The sequence below is a fragment of the Aethalodelphis obliquidens genome, unplaced genomic scaffold (genome assembly GCF_003676395.1).
Source record: "Aethalodelphis obliquidens isolate GAN/ISIS:26980383/991018 unplaced genomic scaffold, ASM367639v1 scaffold43, whole genome shotgun sequence".
Taxonomy (NCBI): Eukaryota; Metazoa; Chordata; class Mammalia; order Artiodactyla; family Delphinidae; genus Aethalodelphis; species Aethalodelphis obliquidens.
In genome coordinates, this window is record NW_020837987.1 from 6,870,069 (window position 1) to 6,890,921 (window position 20,853).

Consider the following 20,853-nt stretch of genomic DNA (forward strand, 5'->3'; position numbering starts at 1 on the left):
GGGTCTTCGTTGCTGCATGCAGGCTTTCTCTAGTTGTGGCGAGCAGGGGCTACTTTTTGTTGTGGTGCGTGGACTTCTCTTTGAGGTGGCTTCTCTTGTTGCGGAGCACAGGCTCTAGGTACATGGGCTTCAGTAGTTGTGGCGCACAGGCTTAGTTGCTCCATGGCATGTGGGATCATCCCAGATCAGGGATTGACCCCGTGTCCCCTGCATTGGCAGGCAGATTCTTAGCCACTGCACCACCAGGGAAGTCCCTATCCATTTGATTCTTATTTTAGAGAAACAAGAAAATAAAGACAGGCAAGAGAGAATAAAAAAACAAAACCTACAACATAATTTTGACAACCAGATTTGTTACTACTGTCATATTTGCTTTCATTCTTTTATTAAAGAAATATTACAGATAAATATAACAAGTGCCTTCACTTCCTAAAAGGCAATCAATGTCATATATGTATCCATGATCAATACACAGTACTGTTCTTTGCATTGTTTTATTAAATTTATAGAAATGTTATGTTTCATTGTACATTTTGCTTTTTTCTGTCAATATTATGTAATCTATCCATGTAATGATATATCAAATTTGTATCTTTAAATATTGTGTTCTATCATACAAATAATCACATTGTATCAATCTATTCCTCTACTAATGGAAATGTATGTTCTTTTCAATTTAGAGTAATACAAACCATGATGCAGTGAACATAAAGAGATGCATGAACACATGCATCTCTGTGCATATATGTGGGTGCCTCTGAAGCCAATACACCAAAATAGAATTGAATGTTCCATATTTATGTGTTTTTAAAGAAATCCTGTTACTCTAAAGTAGTAAATATAGTCTATTTTTTCATTATATAGAATTTTGCTTTTTATATTCTAGTCTTCAATCTGGGTTTTATTTTTGTATATGGTATAAAGAACTAACATTTTTTGTTCATATGAATCTTCCATTTATTGAATAGGCCATCCTTTTTCCAATGATTTCAACAGCACTATAATACACAAAATTCCCATGTCTTTCCTCCAGTCTTCAATTTGTTTCCACTGATTTATTTCCTCATAAAGAACACACTGTTTAAATGCTATGAGCTTTGAATAAATATGCAATGATATCTAGTAGTCTATCTTCTCTTTTGTTTTTCATGTTTGTTTCAGCTATTTGTGGCCCTTTACATTCCCATATAAAATATTGAATCAGTTCATGAAATTCTTAAAATATAACTAACTGGTAAAAACTTTGAGTGGAAGTACTTTAAACTTAGTGATTTGTGAGACAATTTATATTTTTTTTACCATGTCAAGTCTTTTCAGAAAATGTTATTTTTCTCAGAATTTCAAATGTGAGCTTTTGTGACCTTCAAAATGTTTTATAACTTTATATATGTCTTGTAATTCATTATTGTTTATTCTCAGGTATTTTATATCAAGCTATTTTCTAATTAACTATTCTAGTATGAGAGGTTATTTTAAGAGGTTTTTTCTTTTTTTCTCCAATCTTCTTTTTCTTGGTTAAGAGATTGGCTAGGAGCTCAAGTATCATGCTGGCATGCTGATGAAAATATCTTATTTCAGGTTTTAAAGATAATGCTGGATAAATATCATCATTAGATAAGATATCTGCTGAAGATTTTTGACAATCAGCTTTCTCATTATACAATTTGTCACCTTGGTAAGAACTGTGTCACAAATGTGACTTCTTCAAACGGCTTTCCCACATTCACAGTTTTCTGCTCTAGATCCGATAATGTACTGTGCAAGGAGGTGCTAATTCCTTCCAAAGGCTTTTCCATATTCACAAGATTCATAGTTTCTATTCCTAATGAGTATGAATTCTCTGGTGTCTAACAAGGTGTGACTTTTGGCTGAAAGCCTTACCACACTCATTACAATGATAAGGCTTCTCACCTGTATGTTTTCTCATATGAAGTGTAAGAGATGAGATTTGAGAAAAGGCTTTTCCACATTTACTACAGTCAAAGGGTTTCTCACCTGTATGACCTCGTATATGTATAGTAAGGGAGGAACTTTGGGAGAAAGCTTTTCCACATTTATTACATTCATAAGGTTTCTCACCTGTATGACCTCTCATATGTACAATAAGGGAAGTTCTTTGAGAGAAAGCTTTTCCACATTCATTACATACATAGGGTTTCTCACCTGTATGACTTCTCATATGTAAATTAAGCAATGAGCACTGAGAGAAAGCTTTCCCACATTTATCACATTCATAAGGCTTTTCCCCTGTGTGACTTCTCAGATGAAGAGTAAGGGAAGCAATTTGAGAGAAGGCTTTACCACATTCATTACAATCATAAGGTTTCTCTCCAGTGTGAACTTTCTGATGTGTAATAAAGTTTTGCTTTTGGCTGAAGGCTTTACCACATTCATTACATTCATAGGGTTTCTCTCCAGAATGAATTTTTTCATGAGCAATGAGATTTGATTTCTGGCTAAAGGCTTTGCCACATTCCTTACATATATAGGGTTTTTCTCCAGTATGAATTCTCTGGTGTCTAACAAGATTTGACATCTGAATGAAAGCTTTCCCACATTCATTACATTCATAAGGTTTCTCTCTAGTATGAATCTTCTGGTGTGTAATGAAGTTCTTTTTGTGGCTGAAGGCTTTTCTACATTCCTTACATTCATAAGGTTTCTCACCAGTATGACTTCTCATATGTACAGTAAGGGCTGAGCTTTGAGAGAAAGATTTTCCACATTCATTACATTCATAAGGTTTCTCACCTGTATGAATTCTCACATGTATAATAAGCATGGAAAACTGAGAGAAGGCTTTTCCACATTTATCGCATTTATAAGGTTTCTCTCCTGTATGACTTCTCATATGAAGAGCAAGAGATGCTATTCGAGGGAAGGCTTTACCACATTCATTACATGCATAAGGTTTCTCCCCAGTATGAACTTTCTGATGTGCAATGAGGCTTTGCTTCTGGCTGAATGCTTTTCCACACTCATTACATTCATAAGGTTTCTCTCCAGTATGAATTTTTTCATGATCAATGAGATTTGATTTCTGGCTGAAGGATTTCCCACACTCCTTACATGCATAGGGTTTCTCTCCAGTATGGATTCTTTGATGTCTAATGAGATTTGACATTTTAATGAAAGCTTTTCCACATTCATTACATTCATAAGACTGCTCCCTACTGTGGATTTTATGATGTTTAATGAGTTTTTCCTTTTGGCTGAAGGCTTTTCTACATTTTTTACATTCATAGGGTTTCTCTCCAGTATGAATTCTCAGGTGTCTTATGAGGTCCAAAGTTTGATCAAAACCTTTTCCACAATGATTACACTTAAAGGGGGTTACTACAAGATGGGATAAGCTATTGCCAAATGATTTCATAGGTTCATTATATTCACAATGTTCTTTTCTTATAAGGATTCTCTCATTATTATAATAGTTGAAATTATTATGTTCTAAACACTTTCCAAATAAGTCATATTTGTAGAGATTGTGACTGGAAGGAAAAAAGTCTGAGTTTGGAGAAAATGCATTTGCAAATTTCTTATGACATTCATTCACTTTTTCTTCAGTCAGTGTTTTTGTGAATTTATCTTCAAGTTGTGTCAAAAGTCTGTGCTGGATTTTCTGATGCTCATCCATCCCCCATATTTCTCCTAAAACAAATTGCAAATAAATATCACTTGTAAATTTTTCCAATATTATATCAAAAAAAATTTTTTTAATATACTAGTATGGGATTGGTTCTTAGCTTATGGCCTAGTGTCTTATTAAGCAAATTCCAGGTACATATATCTCCTATTTCCTAAGCTTTAGGAAATTCCAGGAAAGGAAATATGAGTAGAGACAGATATTTATGAATATAAATAGCTTTGACTGCTTTTAAATGGGATCTGAAAGAAAAAAGGTAAATTGTTGGATAAATAAGAGGGAGAATTCAGAATGTACAAATAAAGTAAGAAGAAATAGCGATAAAGAAAAAGACTAAAACAGGAAGCTAAAAAATCATAAAAGTACTTCACAGGACTCCATTTAAATAAACTTTTATAAACTTTTTGACATAATTTTCTGGAAAATACAAATTACCAAAACTGACTCTATAAGATGGAGAAAACAAATACCAATTTCCACAAAATAAACAGAAAAATATGAAAAGAAATACCCCAAAACAAAACAAATAGAAAAGGCCCAGAGATATTATCATGGGAATTTAAACAAACACCTAAGGGACAGCTGTCATGCTGTACAAAATATTATGAAAGAAATATCAAAATGACCCAGAAGAAAAAAAAAGTGACCCAAAAGCACATTAAATATAAGACATATATATGTTGTTTTTTCCAGGAATATAAGTATGTTTCAATATTAGGAAATCTATTACTATAAGTAAATACATTAATAGGTCAAAAGTAAAAAATCAAGTAATCATTCCAAAGATATTAAAAAGATAAAATTCAGCACCTATTTTCCATAAAAATCACTTTATAAAATGGGAACAGACACTTATTTAACTTGAGAAAAAGCACAGTATAACTTAAACCCTGGCACTGTTCTTAATGGGAAAAATCCCAAAGCATTCACATTAAAGTCAGGAATAAGAAAAAGATAAGTACTATCACAACTATTATTACAGTACAGGGTAGTGTATTAAATAAGAGAAAGAAATGAGGTATAAAAACTTGGAAAGGAAAGGTAAAGTTAACATTATTTGTCAATACTAGAACTGTTAACTTGCAAAATTGATCCACCTGAAATATTATAAAAAGTAAAAAATTAAATTCACTATATATAGTAAATTAATATTCACTTTCAGTAACCTTCATATATACAAACAACTATTTAGAAAATATAGCAAAAGACTACACTTACAATGACAACAAAAATATGAAAAATCTGGGAATAAATTTAATAAGAAATGTCTAAAAATTATAAGAAAACTTTAAAATGCACACACAGATTTGAACAAATGAAAGTGTTATAGGTTGAATTGTGTGTTCCCCCTTTAAAATATATGTTTAAGCCCTAACCCCCAGTACCTCAGAACATGAAGTTATTTGAAAATAAGGTCATTGCAGATTAGTTAGTTAAGATGAGGAGGTCGTACTGGAATAAGGTAAGCCCCTAATCTAATATGACTGGTGTTCTTATAAAAAGAATGCCACATGAAGAGACAGAACACAGGGAGAACACTACGTGAAGATAAAGACACAAATTGGAGTTATGTTACCACAAACCAAAGAATGTCTGGGGATACCAGAAGCTGAAAGATACACGGAATCTTCTCCTGTAGGTTTCAGAAGGAACATTGCTCTACTTACACCTTGATTGTGTATTCCTAGCCTCTACTTCATTATGGCAGCTCTAGGAAACTAAGACAAAAGGTGTATCACATTCCTGAAAAGAATATTCGATAGCAAAAATGGTAATTATTTGCAAGTTAACCTATCAACTTAAAGTGGCTTCAATAAAAATGTTTGAAAATGCAAGTAAATAATAGCTCAAGGGAAAATGATACTAGGGGTTGCCAGCAGAGAAGAAAAATTACTTTTCAATATATATCCTATTGTACTTTAAAAAATTTGTACTACAAGTATGTATTATATATTTTAAAAAGTGAATAAATAAAATTGTTCTGAACAATACAGTAATTAATAAAATGAGAACAAACAATAGGAAGGTAAAAATTGGATAAAAGAATCAGAATAGGGACTTCCCTGGTGGTCCAATGGGTAAGACTCCGCACTCCCAATGCTGGGGGCCTGAGTTCGATCCCTGGTTGGGGAACTAGATCCTGCATGCATGTTGCAACTAAGAGTCTGCATGTCACAACTAAGAAGTCCGTATGCTGCAACAAAGAGTCCACGTGCTGCAACAAAGATCCTGCATGCCGCAACTAAGACCCAGCACAGCCAAAGTAAATAAATAAATATTAAAAAAAAAAAGAAGAATTGGAATATAAAACTGGAAGAGCCTGCGTAGCATGATTGAAAGGGAAAACAAAGAGTGGGAAATTATGCTTAAATATGGCCTCATAAATACATGAATTTATCTCTGATCCTACACAAAACCACACTAAAATTAGATAAGGAAAGAAAAAGATATAAACTAACAAAGACAAAGACCACTCTTCCACCCTAGAGAAGATGGGAGATTACTCTCTTGAGAAATATAAGCAGAAAGGCTCTAGAGACAAGGACACCAGGCAGAGAAATTCAGAGATAAGGAACTGGCTCAAACGTAGAATAAATGAACGTCTACATACCCAAAGGTGAGACATTCAGTCCCCAGTGGCTGCTTAGCTCTAGGAGAGGAAAATGGAGATTTTTCTCCCTCTCTGCCAGACTGAGAATAAAGTAAAGGAAAAATTCTTGTGAAGCTATAATGCAGGTAAAGTTAGAGACGTGGTTGCAGATTATAAATATAGAAAAGAAGGCAGAATACTAAGCTTAAGCTATTGAGTCCCCTCAGTTCAGGGAAACAGAAAAGCTCAATTAAGCAAAAGGTGTTGAGAGAAAAGGTAAGATCAGGTCTTTAAGGTACTATCCAAGTAGAAGTGTACAAGAGTTCCAAGGGCAAGATCAAAATATCAAATGTGACAGAAAAGACTCCATGTTTTAAGATGGTGAAATGAAAAAGTATCTGATCTCTTTTCCTCTATACAAACAGGAATGAAAAGTCATTGATTCTTCAATGATCCTAGGTGGTGGCCGTAACCCCAATTATAATAAATGAGTTAGTGTTGACAAATACAGTGAAGGGTGGAATAGGGAAAAGAGGATTCTAAGAGAAGACAGCTGTTCATGCTGATCTTGGGCACAGCAAGCAGCTGACGTTGTCAAAATGGATATCACACCTTGAAGGGCAGAATTAATTAACCCATGATTACAACATGGAAATTTGGGAGTAGAGACTGATTACAGGAGACTTGACATCCCAAGGTATGTCAAGGAAGCCAGGACTGAATGAGGAAACACTGTGAAATACTGTCTTTTTAGGAAGAAGTCTGTTGGGGTGAGAGTGTAAGATTCAGAGTTATGAGAAGACTTGCAGCTGCAGTTCCTTTTTGGATGAGAAGTAAAACCTAAACATATTCACACAACCATGTAGAATAAAAGGCTTTAGTATGAAGAACAGATGCATTCCTATACATCAAGAGTCGGCAAACATTTTCTTAAAGGTCAGATAGTAAATATTTTAGGCTTCGTGGGTCATATAGTCTTTGACACAACTATTCAACTTTGCCTCTGCAATGTGAAAGTATTAATAGTTAAGATGTAAATGATTCCTTGTGGCTATATTTCAGTAAAACTTCATTTACTCTAGAAACAAGTGGCTGGCCTACAGGTCATAGTTTGCATATTCCTGCTCTAGATCGGAGAACTTTCTTTCCTTCCCTAACAATATCCTTCTTTAAAAGTCAGGTCAAGGAGGAACTATCCTCACTCATAAATGAGAAGGTACTGGAATCAGATCTCTAAAAAAGTATAAGAGAAAAAAGAAAAGAAGCATGAGATAAAGAAAGCAGACAAAAACTTCAAGCTAAGACAATTGACACATAGTAAATGAAAATCTTGATTAAATGTATTGCCATGAATGAAAAAACTTAATGAAAATATCAACTATAAATGAGCTCAAAATAGAAATATAAATGCACGAGGAAGAAACAATGAGAAAACAAAAAGGGCTAAAAAAAATTAACTAGCAGAACCAAGAAAGAAAGAAAAGAGAAAAATAAAACCATCCAAAATAATGAACACCATGCAAGTGGGGGGAAAAAAGAAAGGCTACATAAAGACTTTTAGGGACTCCCCTGGTGGTCTAGTGGTTAAGACTTCGCCTTCCAGTACAGGGGGTGTGGGTTTGATCCCTGGTCAGGGAGCTAAGATTCCCTCATGCCTTGGGGCCAAAAAACCAAAAAACATAAAACAGAAGCAATACTGTAACAAATTCAATAAAGAGTTTAAAAATGGTCATCAAAAAAAAAACCTTAAAAAAAATTTAAAGACTTTAAGTATTGAAATTACAGTAAGGTAACCTCGTATTGCAAAACAAGATAGTGGATAAAGCATAAATTCTGAAGCATCATTGGGCTGACAGGAAGTAGCATATCTCCAAGAACACTGCAATCCTCTCCAACAACCATGCCTGAGCTCCATACACAGAAAAAATGAACAAAATAAAAAGAAGTATTAGCCAAAACCAGGTCTGAGAGACAGCAGACCTGAAAGCAACCTGCAAGACAGATCTGTCTTGAGTACCTATGCAAAGCCTTGTTAACTAAAGTATAAGGCTCTTGGGCCATCAATAAAGAAGAGAAGCTCAACTAAGATTCCTACAAAAAGCCAAGACCTTCAAAGAATGTTCAACTGATCCTCACTTGGTAACGCCTCTTGGCACCCACCAGAAGCACATGCAAATCATCTTCAGAGGAAAGTAACCCCAATTTAGGACAACAGAATTAGCACAAATTAAGATTTTAAAAATTTAAGTTTAGGGTCAGCAATCATCAACTATGTGAAGAACCAAAATACACTGAGTCCTCAAAAACAAGATATTTAAACCTGAGAACTTAAAATACTGGAACTGTCAGATACTGAATACAAAAGAGCTATGTACAGTATTTTTAAAGAAGCAAAAGATAAAAACACAAAGCTGAAGAAGCCACAGAAATTACTAGGAAGAATCAGAAAGATGTGAGAAGAAAAAAGCATAGCAAAAACAAAAAGAAGAGGAACTTACAAAAATACAAAATACTACTAAAAATTTTTTCAAAGGTGGATGAGTTAAAAAGATGAATAAACATGGTTGAAGAGAGAATTAGCAAACTGGAAGATATATCTGAAGTAATTACTGAGAAGGCAACACAGAGATACAGAGGAAGAAAATAGCAAAAGATATTTAAAAATATGGAGAAAAAAAGGTCTAGCATCTATCTAATATGACTCTCAGTGGTAGAGTGTGAAGGCAATGAATGAGAGCCAACATTTGATGATGTTAGCTGAGAATGTTGCAGTATTTATGGAAGACATAAATAAGAAGACAACACTATGAATAATTTTATACAAACAGATTTGAAAACACAGATGAAACAAATTGTTAAATATAACAGATGGCCCTGGAACATCAATATATGGTAATCTTCTTAAAATACAGAGGAAATTTAAATATTTATGGCAATTTCTTTGTTCAACTCTGTGAAAATTAATTCGAAAACCAGGATTAAAATGGTATCTTTCTGGAAAATTACAGTCTATTATCAAAAACTATTGCCAAGAGAGACAAAAGCATCTACATAGAACAGTTATAAAAGGAACAATGGAGAAGGGCTTCCCTGGTGGTGCAGTGGTTGAGAGTCCACCTGCCGATGCAGGGGACACAGGTTCGTGCCCTGGCCTGGGAAGATCCCACATGCTGCGGAGCGGCTGGGCCCGTGAGCCATGGCCACTGAGCCTGCGCATCCGGAGCCTGTGCTCCGCAACGGGAGAAGCCACAACAGTGAGAGGCCCGCGTACCGCAAAAAAAAAAAAAAAAAAAAAAAAAAAAGGAACAATGGAGAAAAGCTGTCAAAGAAACTTCCCTCAAAAATCTGCAAGGTCCAAATAGTTCAACAGGTAAGATAAATAAAAATTTTACGGGAGTTTTATGCCAATGCTATATAAATGTTCTAGAACGTGAAGAAAAGCTTCTAAATTTTATTTACAAAACCAGTGTAACATTGACTTCAAAGCCTGACAGAGTTAAGATATTTAAATTCATAGCAAAAATGTAAGTATGATTCATTATTAAGAAATATGTAAATAATATTCACCCATATACACAAAAGGAAAAAGAATCATATGATAAATCTCCTGTAAGAAACGGTTGTTATTTTAACTACATGAACTTTAACGGTGGTAAAAAGTACTTTAAAGAGCAATGAGTTACCGGAAAAAAATACTAGAAAAACAAGAGAAACGGCTAATCACCTTAATATGTTAAGAATTCATATAAATTAAGAACTCAACAGAAAAAAAGGGGCATAAAACACAAACTGTTCATAAAAAAGAAATATAGATAGATTTTAAACATATGAAAAGATGCTTGCCTTCATTTATAATAAACGAAATGCAAATTCAAACTACTGTAAGTTATTTTTCATTTATCAAACTGGCAATGATTTAAGGAATGCTAATAGACTAAGTTGCAGAAATTGTCAGTAGAAGTATAAATTTTATCTCCTTGAAGAGCAAAAAAAGACATCACAATATCTTTCAAATTAAAAATATATGTATGTATATGTATGCATGTATATATGTGTACGCATTATACATATGTATACACATGTATCACAAACACACAAGCACATGCATATATACGTGACAAATGTAGCAGAAAATGGAAGATAACAGAAAAGTAGCACTGACTTTAAATCTTTATTGAAATAAAAGGACTGTAGTCATTACTGAAGTATGAGAGCAAAAGCTAAATTACAGTGGGAAGTGTGACTATGGGTACAAAATATGATGCTAAAGCATTTACAATGGAAGGAAAAAGAGAAAATAGTAAAGGACTCTAAATGTCAACAAGTTTATTTAAACAACTTCAATTCTGTAAATATCTGAACGTAAAACGAAAGGAGCCTATGTAAAAAGGTTGGCAGAAAGACTAGAATGATTACCAAAGCAAAGCTGGGAATAAATTAGGAAATGTTGATATCTAGCACACAGGTAAGAAAGCTAACTAGTCTTTTAGGTTCTGAGGAAAGAAGTTAAGAATATTATCTAGAAATGACATCTTACGTATATAAAAAATTCACACCAATTGTCATTACAAAGTTCTATGGCCTTAAAAAAAATAACTTTGAAGAACATTTCAGAGGGATCAAAAACTTACAGATTAACAATTAAAGGGCCCTGGCCCCTCCTCACCTGTATGGTTCCTTCCCACTAACCTGGACAATGTCTCTTTGACACTTCTTCCTCCACCACCCATGGTTCTTCTTGCTCCAACTTGAAAATCACATCAGGTTTGGTGAATGGACATCCTGTCAAAGGGAAGTGACATAAGATTTGGGCATAAATACTAGGAACAATCATTCAAGAACTGAGGCTGGCCCAGGGAAACCAGGCTTTCTGAAGGACAAGAAAACTATGTTTTCTAGGAATACTGCCCCTTGAAACATAACCAAGGATGACATTTTGCTTTGAAAGCTGCAGCATGCACAGGAATGTGAGCAAAGGCACCTAAAGGCCAAACTCAGGCTAACATTTAAAGGTTCCACACATTTCAGAAACACTGGGGGGATAAAAGGTAATTTACTCCCAGAGTTTGAGTTATATAGGAAACTACCCTTACCCACAGTGATTAAGTTGTTATAGTTTTCTAGCATCACATTCCAGTACAGGTTCCTTTGAGCAGGATCCAACTGCTGCCACTCTTCCTCAGTGAAGTCAATAGCCACATCTTTGAATGTCACTGTTTCCTGTAACAACATATTCCCACTCAGTCTGGAGTCATCCATCTTAGATGTAGTGGACAAAACATATTGAAACTTTTTCTGATAGTACACAAAGGTAAGAGACTATAAAATAAATTTTACCTGTTTTTGTTATTGTCTGAAAGAAAAATATCATTTTAGCAACTTCCTGTCAGTTTATGTTCATTCATTGATTTAGCAAGCACACACCTTTAATAACTACTGTGAGTTAAAGAGATCTTGGGTACTAATTTATACTGAGTGCAAAAACTGGCGGAATACAAAACTTTACTCAAGTTAATTGGTCTGGGAACTCACTAGATCCCTGTGATTCATTGGTACATGAAAAAATGAAAATAGGATTTGGATGGAAGCAGAAATGGGGAGAGAATGACTTTGAAGTATAGTAGGAACATCCAAACAGAGATATTCATTGATTTAGCAGTTGCACATATTGTTCATTAGATCAGAAGAAATCTAAATTGAAAATGAGGATTTATTGTTCATAAGCCTATAACAGGTGTCTGCAGCCACAAAAACTGGATACATTTTTGTTCAGAGTTCACATATACTGAAAAAAGAGTGCCACAAATAGAATGCTACAAATACCAACAGATATAGAAAAAAGATAATGAAGTTTTTATAAAATGGTCTGAACTTGAATTACAACCAGAACTGTGAGAAAACAGTACCAAGAAAGATTAAAGTGTCAGAAATGAGGGACTGGTAACAAATTTCTTCAAAGAAGTGTGATTTGAACATAGAAATCAAATGCACTTTTTCTAGTTAAAAACCAAAATGCCCCAAAAATATAAACATAAGAAAAAAATCTTCAACAGCACTGGAACAAAGGTAGCTTTCCATATTTCCTAAACTTTGAGGAATTTCTATGAGAGATGGGGTAAGATAAAAGGAAATCACCAGGAGCTAGCTCATAAAAAATGTTTCTGATAATTTATTTCTAGGTCCTAAAAGGACCCTATGACCATGAACATCCACTAAAGTTGAGAGTATGCTGTGGGAATAATGGAAACTCCTCTTTTGGAGCCCTTTTCTGCTGAAGATCAAGGACTTATAAACAATCAGGATTAAGAAAACAAAAGCAATCATGGCAAAATAAGACATCCCTCTGCAGTGGCCCCACTGCAAAAACAGTAATTTGGCATCCATCTACGGACAAAAGTGCCTTTGTGGGAACTGTGGGGTCCAGCACCGTATGCTAAGGGACTGAGAAGGAGTCTTGCCTACCCACATGTTAAGTTATAAGCGTACAGACCTCAGTCCTGGCTATAGACCCTGAGAGGCATGTGAACTGACTCTAGCCTCTCTTGGCCATGGTCCAGGAGCCCCCAGAAAATGACTGTCTTAGACAAGCACCCAACAGAAGACAGAGCTTTTGTGAAAGTACACGTCTCCAGCCAAGAAGTTCCAGTACATCAGTGGAGCAAAAAATACAAGTTTGGACTCATCAGAGAGGGTAAGAGGCACAGTTTGACTTTACCTACTTCACCCCTCCACCAAGGCAACACAGCCTAGGGCCAAGAGAAATCTTGGCCCATGATTTCGTTCATGAAGGAAAATAAGGATGTGTGAGTACCCTATTTCCCAGCTATGTGGGATGGTGCCAAAGAGTGTCATTTTTCTCTCATCACATCCAAAGTACTGAATTGTGAGCTGTGTCACTGAAAAGTCTGAGCGAGCAGCAGATAACATTCTCAGAGGACGTTACAGAGACGCGGATCTTACTAACTGTGCTAAGGACACCATCAAGAAGTAAAAAAGAGGAGTCAAATAAAATAAAAAATGAAAGAGGAGACATTATGACTGATATCACAGATACAATGACCATGAGAGACTGCTATGAACAATTATATGGTAACAAAGTGGATAACCTAGAAGAAACATAGAAACATACAACCTACCAAGACTGAATCATGAAGAAATAAAAAATCAGAACAGACCAATAATGAATAAGGAGTTGAATCAGTAATCAAAATCTTTCAATAGAGAAAACCCTCCCCTCCCACCAAAAAAAGAAAAGCTGAGGACTAGATGGCTTCCCTGGTGAATTCTACAAATCATTTAAAGATGAACAGATGCCAGTCTTTCTCATACTTTCCAAAAAACAGAACTGGAGGGAACACTCCCAAACTCATTTTACAAGGCCAACATTACCCTGATACCAAAAGCAGATAAGGACACTACAAGAAAAACTATAGGCAAATATCTCTAATGAATATAGATGCAGAATTTTTCAACAAAATATAGGCATACTAAATTCAACAGCATGTTAAAAGGATCATACACCACAATCAAGAAGGATTCATTCCTGGGATGCAAGGATAGTTCAACATATGCAAATCAATACATGTGATACATCACTTCAATAGAATGAAAGACAAAAATTATATGATCATTTCAATAGATGCAAAAAAAGCACTTGACAAAATACAACATCATTTTGTGATAAAAACTCTCAACAAACTGAGTATAGAAGGAACATACCTCAGCATAAACAAGGACATATATGATAAGCCAACAACAATATCATATCCAATGGTAAAAGGTTGAAACTTTTTCTTTAAGATCAGAACAAGACAAAGGTACCCACTCTCACCAGACCTATTCAATATAGTATGGGTAATCCTAACCAGAGCAATCAGGCAAGGAAAAAAATACATCCAAATTGGAAAGAAAGAAGAAAACTGTCTTCTTTTTCTTTGCAGATGATATGATCTTATATATAGAAAATCCTAAAATCACTACCAAAAAAACTGTAAGAACTAATCAATGAATTCAGTAAAGTTGCAGGACACAAAATCAACAGACAGAAATCAGCTGTATTTGTATACACTAACAACAAAATATCTGAAAAAGAAATAAAACAATCCCATTCACAATAGCATCAAAAACAACAAAAATACTTAGCAATAAATTTAACCAAGGAGGAGAAAGCTCTAGACACTGAAAAATATAAGATTTTGATGAAGGAAACTGAAGAGGACACAAATAAATGGAAAGATATCCCATGTTCATGGATCGCAAGAATTAATATTGTTAAAATGTCCATACTACCCAAAGCCATCAACAGACTCAATGCAATCACTATCAAAATTCCCAAAGACTTTTTTCACAGAAACAGGAAAAAGTGATCTTTTTATGGAAAAACCCGAATGAACTTTTTGGCCAACCCAATACAATTTGTATGGAGCCACAAAAGACCCCAAATGCCCAAAGCAATCTTGTGAAAGAACAAAGCTGGAAGCATCACATTTCCTGATTTCAAACTATATGACAAAGCCATAGTAATCAAAACAGTGTGGTATCTGCATAAAAATAGACACATGGACCCATGTATAAGAAATGAGAGTCTAGAAATAACCCCCTTGTATCAGTCAACTAATACTTGACAAGGGAGTCAAGAATATTCAATATGGGGAAAGGATAGTCTCTTCAATAAATGGTATTGGGAAAACTGGATAATCACATGCAGAATAATAAAACTGGACACATCTTACACCACTAAAATTAACTCAAAATGGTTAAAGATTTAAAATTAGACCTGAAACAGTAAAACTCCTAGAAGAAATCATAAGGATAAAGCTCTTGACATTGGTCTTGGCAATAATTTTTTAAATATGACATGAAAAGCATGAGCAATATAAGCAAAAATCAATAAGTGATGCTACATCAAACTAAAAAGCTTCTGCACAGCAAAAGGAACAGTCAACAAAATAAAAAGGTGATTTATGGAACAAGAGAAAATATTTGCAAATCATATATTTGATAAGGGGTTAACATCCAAAATAAAGAACTCATACAACTCAATAGCAAAAAAACCCAACTTGAGTAAAATTGGGCAGAGAAACTGAATAGACATTTTTCCAAAGAAGACATACAATTGGCCAACAGGTACATGAAAAAATGCTTGACATCACTAATCACCACGGAAATTCAAATCAACACCACAATGAGGTGTCACCTTACACCTGTTATAATGGCTATCATCAAAAAGACAAGAGATAAAATGTGTTGGAAAGGATGTGGAGAAAAGTGAACCCTTGTTCACTGTTGATGGGAATGTAAATTGATACAGCCACTATGGAAAACAGTACAGTACAGAAGTTCCTTAAAAAACTTAAAAATAGAATTACCATATAATCCAACAATCCCATTTCCAGGTATATGTCCAAAGGAAATGAGAACAGGAGTTTGAAGACATATATGCACTCCCATGTTCACTGCAACATTATTAACAGTAACCAAAATATGGAAACAATCAAGTGTCTGTCTGCAGATGAATGTATACAGAAGATGTGATATATATGTATACAATGGAATATTATTCTGCCATGAGAAAGATGGAATCCTGAAATTTGCAACTCCATGGATAGATCTTTAGGGCATTATGCTAAGTGAAGTAAGACGAAGAAAGACAATTACTCTATGATATCCCTTATATGTAGAATCCTGAAAAGTCAAAATTATAGAAATAGAGAACAGAATGGTGCTTGCCCAGGTCTAGGAGGTGGGGGTGATGGAAAGATGCTGGTCAACAGGTATAAACTTCCATTTATAAGATGAATAATTTCTGGGGATCTAATGTACAGCATGGTGACTATGGTTAACAATACAGTATTATATGCTGGAAACTTGCTAGAGAGTAGATCTTAAATGTTCTCGCCCTAAAAAAGAAATAATTATGTAAGGTGATGGAGGTTTTAAGCAACTACTGTGATAATAATTTTGCAGTATGTAAGTGTATCAATTCAACACGTTGTACACCTTAAACACAATGTTACATGTCAATTATATTTCAATAAAGCTAGAAAAGAAAATTTTTAAAGAAATGTAAAAAGAAAAAAAAAGAAACCAAAGGCAAAGTGTCAGGGTAAAAAAACACTGAAAGGACTTCCCCGGTGGGACAGTCGTTAAGAATCTGCTTGCCAATGCAGGGGACATGGGTTTGAGCCCTTGTCTGGGAAGATTCCACATGCCACGGAGCAACTAAGCCCGTGTGCCACAACTACTGAGCCTGCAATCTAGAGCCCACGAGCCACAACTACTGAAGCCCGCACACCTAGAGCCCGTGCTCTGCAACAAGAGAGGCCACAGCAATGAGAAGCCTGCACACCGCAATGAAGGGTAGCCCCCGCTCGCCACAACTAGAGAAAGCACAGCAACGAAGACCCAATGCAGCCAAAAATAAATATATAAATAAATTTATTTTAAAAAAAAAAACACCGAAATGCACGGGATAGTTGGGACTTCCCCTTAAGTGGGATAAAGACCAAAATAAGCTCAGAAAAAGTACCTGGTGAGGAATTACGGCTGAGGAGAAAACATAATGCAGAAAGCTAGTCCTACTATAATGGTTTCATTAATCACATGAAAGGAGAAGAGCACATAAGATGAATTCTTGCTGACAGTGCCTCAGCCTCAGATTTCTCCTCAGGGAGTTGTATTTTCCTAAGTTGAATCAATAAAATAATTAATAAATTACAAAACCAACACCACAGATTTTGCAAGAAAATTGTAATCGCTCAAGAGTGACAGAATCCAAAAAGAAATCATTAAAATAAACTTGATGAAAATACTTTTTAAAAAATTTAGTAAATATGAAGCATAATCTTAATATGAGAAATCTAAAACTTATATACATAAATCCCCATAATTAAAAACTGATATTTTAAGTATAAATACTGAGTTAGACAAATAAGTTTAATGAAGAAAAATAAATTTAAAAAACAAACATACAAAATTAGGAATACTGAAACAAACTGAACTTCAATGAAATTAATAATTTAAAAAGAAATATGAAACCAAGACTGATCTCAAAATGAAAAAAAAAGAAAAAGAAAAGAAAAGAAATCCAGAACAGTTGATACTGTAGCAAAGACTTTTACTCTTCTACCCCAATATTTCTCCCCATTTCCAAATTTTTGGCTGAGCATATGGCCTCCTGTGCCATTATCATTCTTATGATCATTCTTCATCTCCTTTGAAGCTAGGTATTTTTATATAAGGTTCTGGACAATAAGATGAAAGGAGTATTATGTGTAACTACTGGTAAGTGAGCTTAAAGGGAGGAGGTATACATTTTCTTCCCAGCTTCCTCCTTCCTATAGACTGTTAAGTAACTATGATGGCTAGGGCAAATATAGTCATTTGGGATAATGAGGTAGAGCCAAGTATTAGAGGATAATGAGGTAGACAAATGAAATAGAGGAATCCTGGTTCTCTCTGCCTTAGAGATACAGGACCAGCCCTGATTTGTTGGTACCTGAATTCCTACAGAGACTAATAAAATTCTGTCCTGTTTAAGCAACTGTTCTGGAAGATTTCTGTCACAGTCAATAATACTAGGTAAATCTATTAAGACAGATAAATGCTTATGGTAGGAAGAGAACATTTCAAAATGTTATCTTTGTGGCAGCCATAGAAATATGCTCCCAGATCCCCTTCAAGAGAACAAGCTGTGAGACACATAATTGGTGAACAAACTCCAGCCGCTCTATCTTTAGTTCTACTACTGTGTTCATGATGAGACCATGCTATTCTCAAGCCACCACTGGCTATTTTTCCAGCCAAAGGCTAAGCGCAGTGAGGGTATTAGGGACTGGACCATTCTACCTGACATGGGACTCCTCTAATGGGAAAATTTTGGTCAGCAACTCCCCACTGGCCTGGATGAGAATTTCTCACAGCTGCATGAAGGTCTGAGATGGCAGAATAAAGAATCAGCAAGCTTAACGATCAAGAGATCAATAGAAACTATACAATCTGAAGATGAGGGGAAAAAAAGAGAGTGAAGAAAAATGAACACAGACTAGGAGAAATGTGAGACAGAAATAAGTACATCCACATACACATAATATGAGTACCAGAAGGAGAGGAAAGACAGAAGACTACTCAAAGAAATACTGGCTGAAAGCTTCTTAAATTTGGTTTTTTAAAAACACTAGTATACATATCCAAGACACTCAATGAACCCTTAGCAGAATAAACACAAAGAGATACAAACACATGATACTCAAAATGCTGAAAGTAACAATACAGAGAAAACCTTAAAAGCTGCAAGAGGAAAACAATCCTTTATCTACAAGGCAGCCACAATAAAATTGACACCTGACCTCTCATTAGAAACAATGAAGGTCAAGGCAATGGGACAGCAATATTTCAAGTGCTGAAAGAAAAAACACTATCAACGAATAATCCTATAACTAGCAAAGTTACCTTCAAAAATGATTATACTCAGTGAAAGAAGCCAGACACAAAAGTCACATATTTTAGCATTCTATTCATATAAAATATCTGGAATAGATAAATACAGAGACTGAAGGCAGACTGGTGGTTGCCAGGAGCTGAGGGAGAGGGGAAGGGGGGAGTATATGCTTAATGGGTATGAGGTTTTATTTAGGGGTCATGAAAATGTTTTGTAACTAGATAGAGGGGTGGCTGTACAACATTGTGAAGGTACTAAATGTCACTGAATTGTTTGCTTCAAAATTATTAATTTTATGTAAATTTCACCTAAAAAAAAAGATGAAATATATTCCCAGAGAATTCATTGCTAGCAGACTGGCCTAACAAGAAATAATAAAGGGAAAAAAAAGAAATAATAAAGGAAGTTCCTGAGGCTGAAGGGAAGTGACACCAATCATTAAATCCTCATGAAAAAATGAAGAGTTCAAGTAAAGCACTAAGCAGAATACAGAACACACAGCAGGCTTGTCAATTTAATTTTATTGTCCTAGGCACTCTGTTCTATGTTTCTGGAGATGTGAACATTTGCAGATGAAACTTAATATGGCAACAATGAACAAAATGATGTGATATTCTTGTGCTATGGGTTAATTTTTTTGCTTCTGGATGGATGTGCTTTGTCATCAGTAATATCTTCAGACCTTCCATGGCCTTATTTATACTGCCTTGGGCCTCTCACTGGCACTCATAGATTCCAAACATGTAACCAGTATACTAGTTTTGAAACGCTTTTTAATGTATGTTTCCTTATTCTTCATAACCTTTCTCCATTTTAGTTTTACTGAAAAAAGAAAGACAGAGGGGAAGATGACTGGGGGAAACCCTTTCCTCCCCCTTGGAGGCCTGGGATAGAGAAGAAAGGCCATGGAGGTAGGGACATAGGCAGTTAAATGTCTGCTCAGAACTTCCCACACTCCAGGGCATTAAGGTGAAGTAAGAAAGGTAGTGAATTAAGAGGGCAAAGTGACATGGTCAAATTGGGGGAACTTTAAGTAGCCTTTGTGTCCCATGTAGCATATATCCTGAGTAGGGAGTGATAGGACCCTTGCAGAAGGCAAGATGACCCCACAGGCTATTGCACATGGAAGCCAGGGATTCTTTGGAGGTTATGACAGAGACTCAGAGTCTATGGAGACAAGATCCAAGGGAGGAAAGATGAAAGGAGGGGGCCCTTGGATCATGACTGAGCTGAAAAACGTACCACAAATTCATCAGCTACAGAATGCCCAGAAAAAGAAGCCAGCTAAACTAGATTCAGTGGATACCAGTCAGCACACATTCATGGAGAATCACAGAGGACCCTCTTCCTCCCAAAGCTATGAAGATTTTCTTCTATATCTCAGATACCACCTTAAGAGAGGACAGGGGTTTAGAGGGGAATCTGAATAACTGAATAATTATTCAAAGAAACAGTTTACTGATAGGACTAAGTTTTGAATCAGACTGCATCAAAACTAGCTTTTCTTTTCATGCTACTGATCAGAACTCATAAGAGATATGCGAACAAATTTTTAAAATAAAGAAACTATATTTTTAACATACATATCAGTGTAGTATGAGTAATTCTGTGACTCATACATATGAAGTCATTGAATAAAGTTAAGGGACAAAGGAATATGGACTATATGTATGATGTGAGGAGGTAAATGGCTTTCAGACAAGGTTCAAATCTCTAAAGAATTTACAATCACACAATTTACTTTAATAGAACAGTATTGGCCTTGGGCAAAATTCATCTTCATAGTTTAAGACATCTTGTCCAAAACAGCATTCACTGAGGATGTGTGATAGGTACAGAACTCCTGCTAAATAAAACAGGCTTTCAAGGAACTTATACCTTGGCTTCACCTTACCTTCTAACACCAGACTCAAGAAAATCTGCTTTCAATAAAGTTATGGTATCTGTTGTGTATACCTTAGTATAAATTAAATTAATGTATTAAATATCCAGGAAAAAAAATATTCAAGTGTTTCCCCCAACCAGTTAACAGGATTAGTTTAACATTCAAAAATTGATGACTTTAGGGGGCTTCCCTGGTGGCGCAGTGGTTGAGAGTCCGCCTGCCGATGCAGGGGACGCGGGTTCGTGCCCCGGTCCGGGAAGATCCCACATGCCGCGGAGCGGCTGGGCCCGTGAGCC

At 35.4% G+C, this 20,853-nt stretch overlaps 1 protein-coding gene across 1 annotated transcript in view; it reads right to left on the reverse strand.

Moving 5' to 3' along the window:
• Positions 1–288: 288 nt before the first annotated feature.
• LOC113605502 (zinc finger protein 569-like) overlaps positions 289–20,853 on the reverse strand; it is a 61,878-nt gene continuing 41,313 nt past the window's right edge. Inside the window, 4 exon segments of the mRNA XM_027078875.1 lie at positions 289–1,824; positions 1,826–3,648; positions 10,923–11,015; positions 11,327–11,453. Coding sequence (XP_026934676.1) covers positions 1,771–1,824; positions 1,826–3,648; positions 10,923–11,015; positions 11,327–11,453 — 2,097 coding nt within the window. The 3' untranslated portion in view covers positions 289–1,770.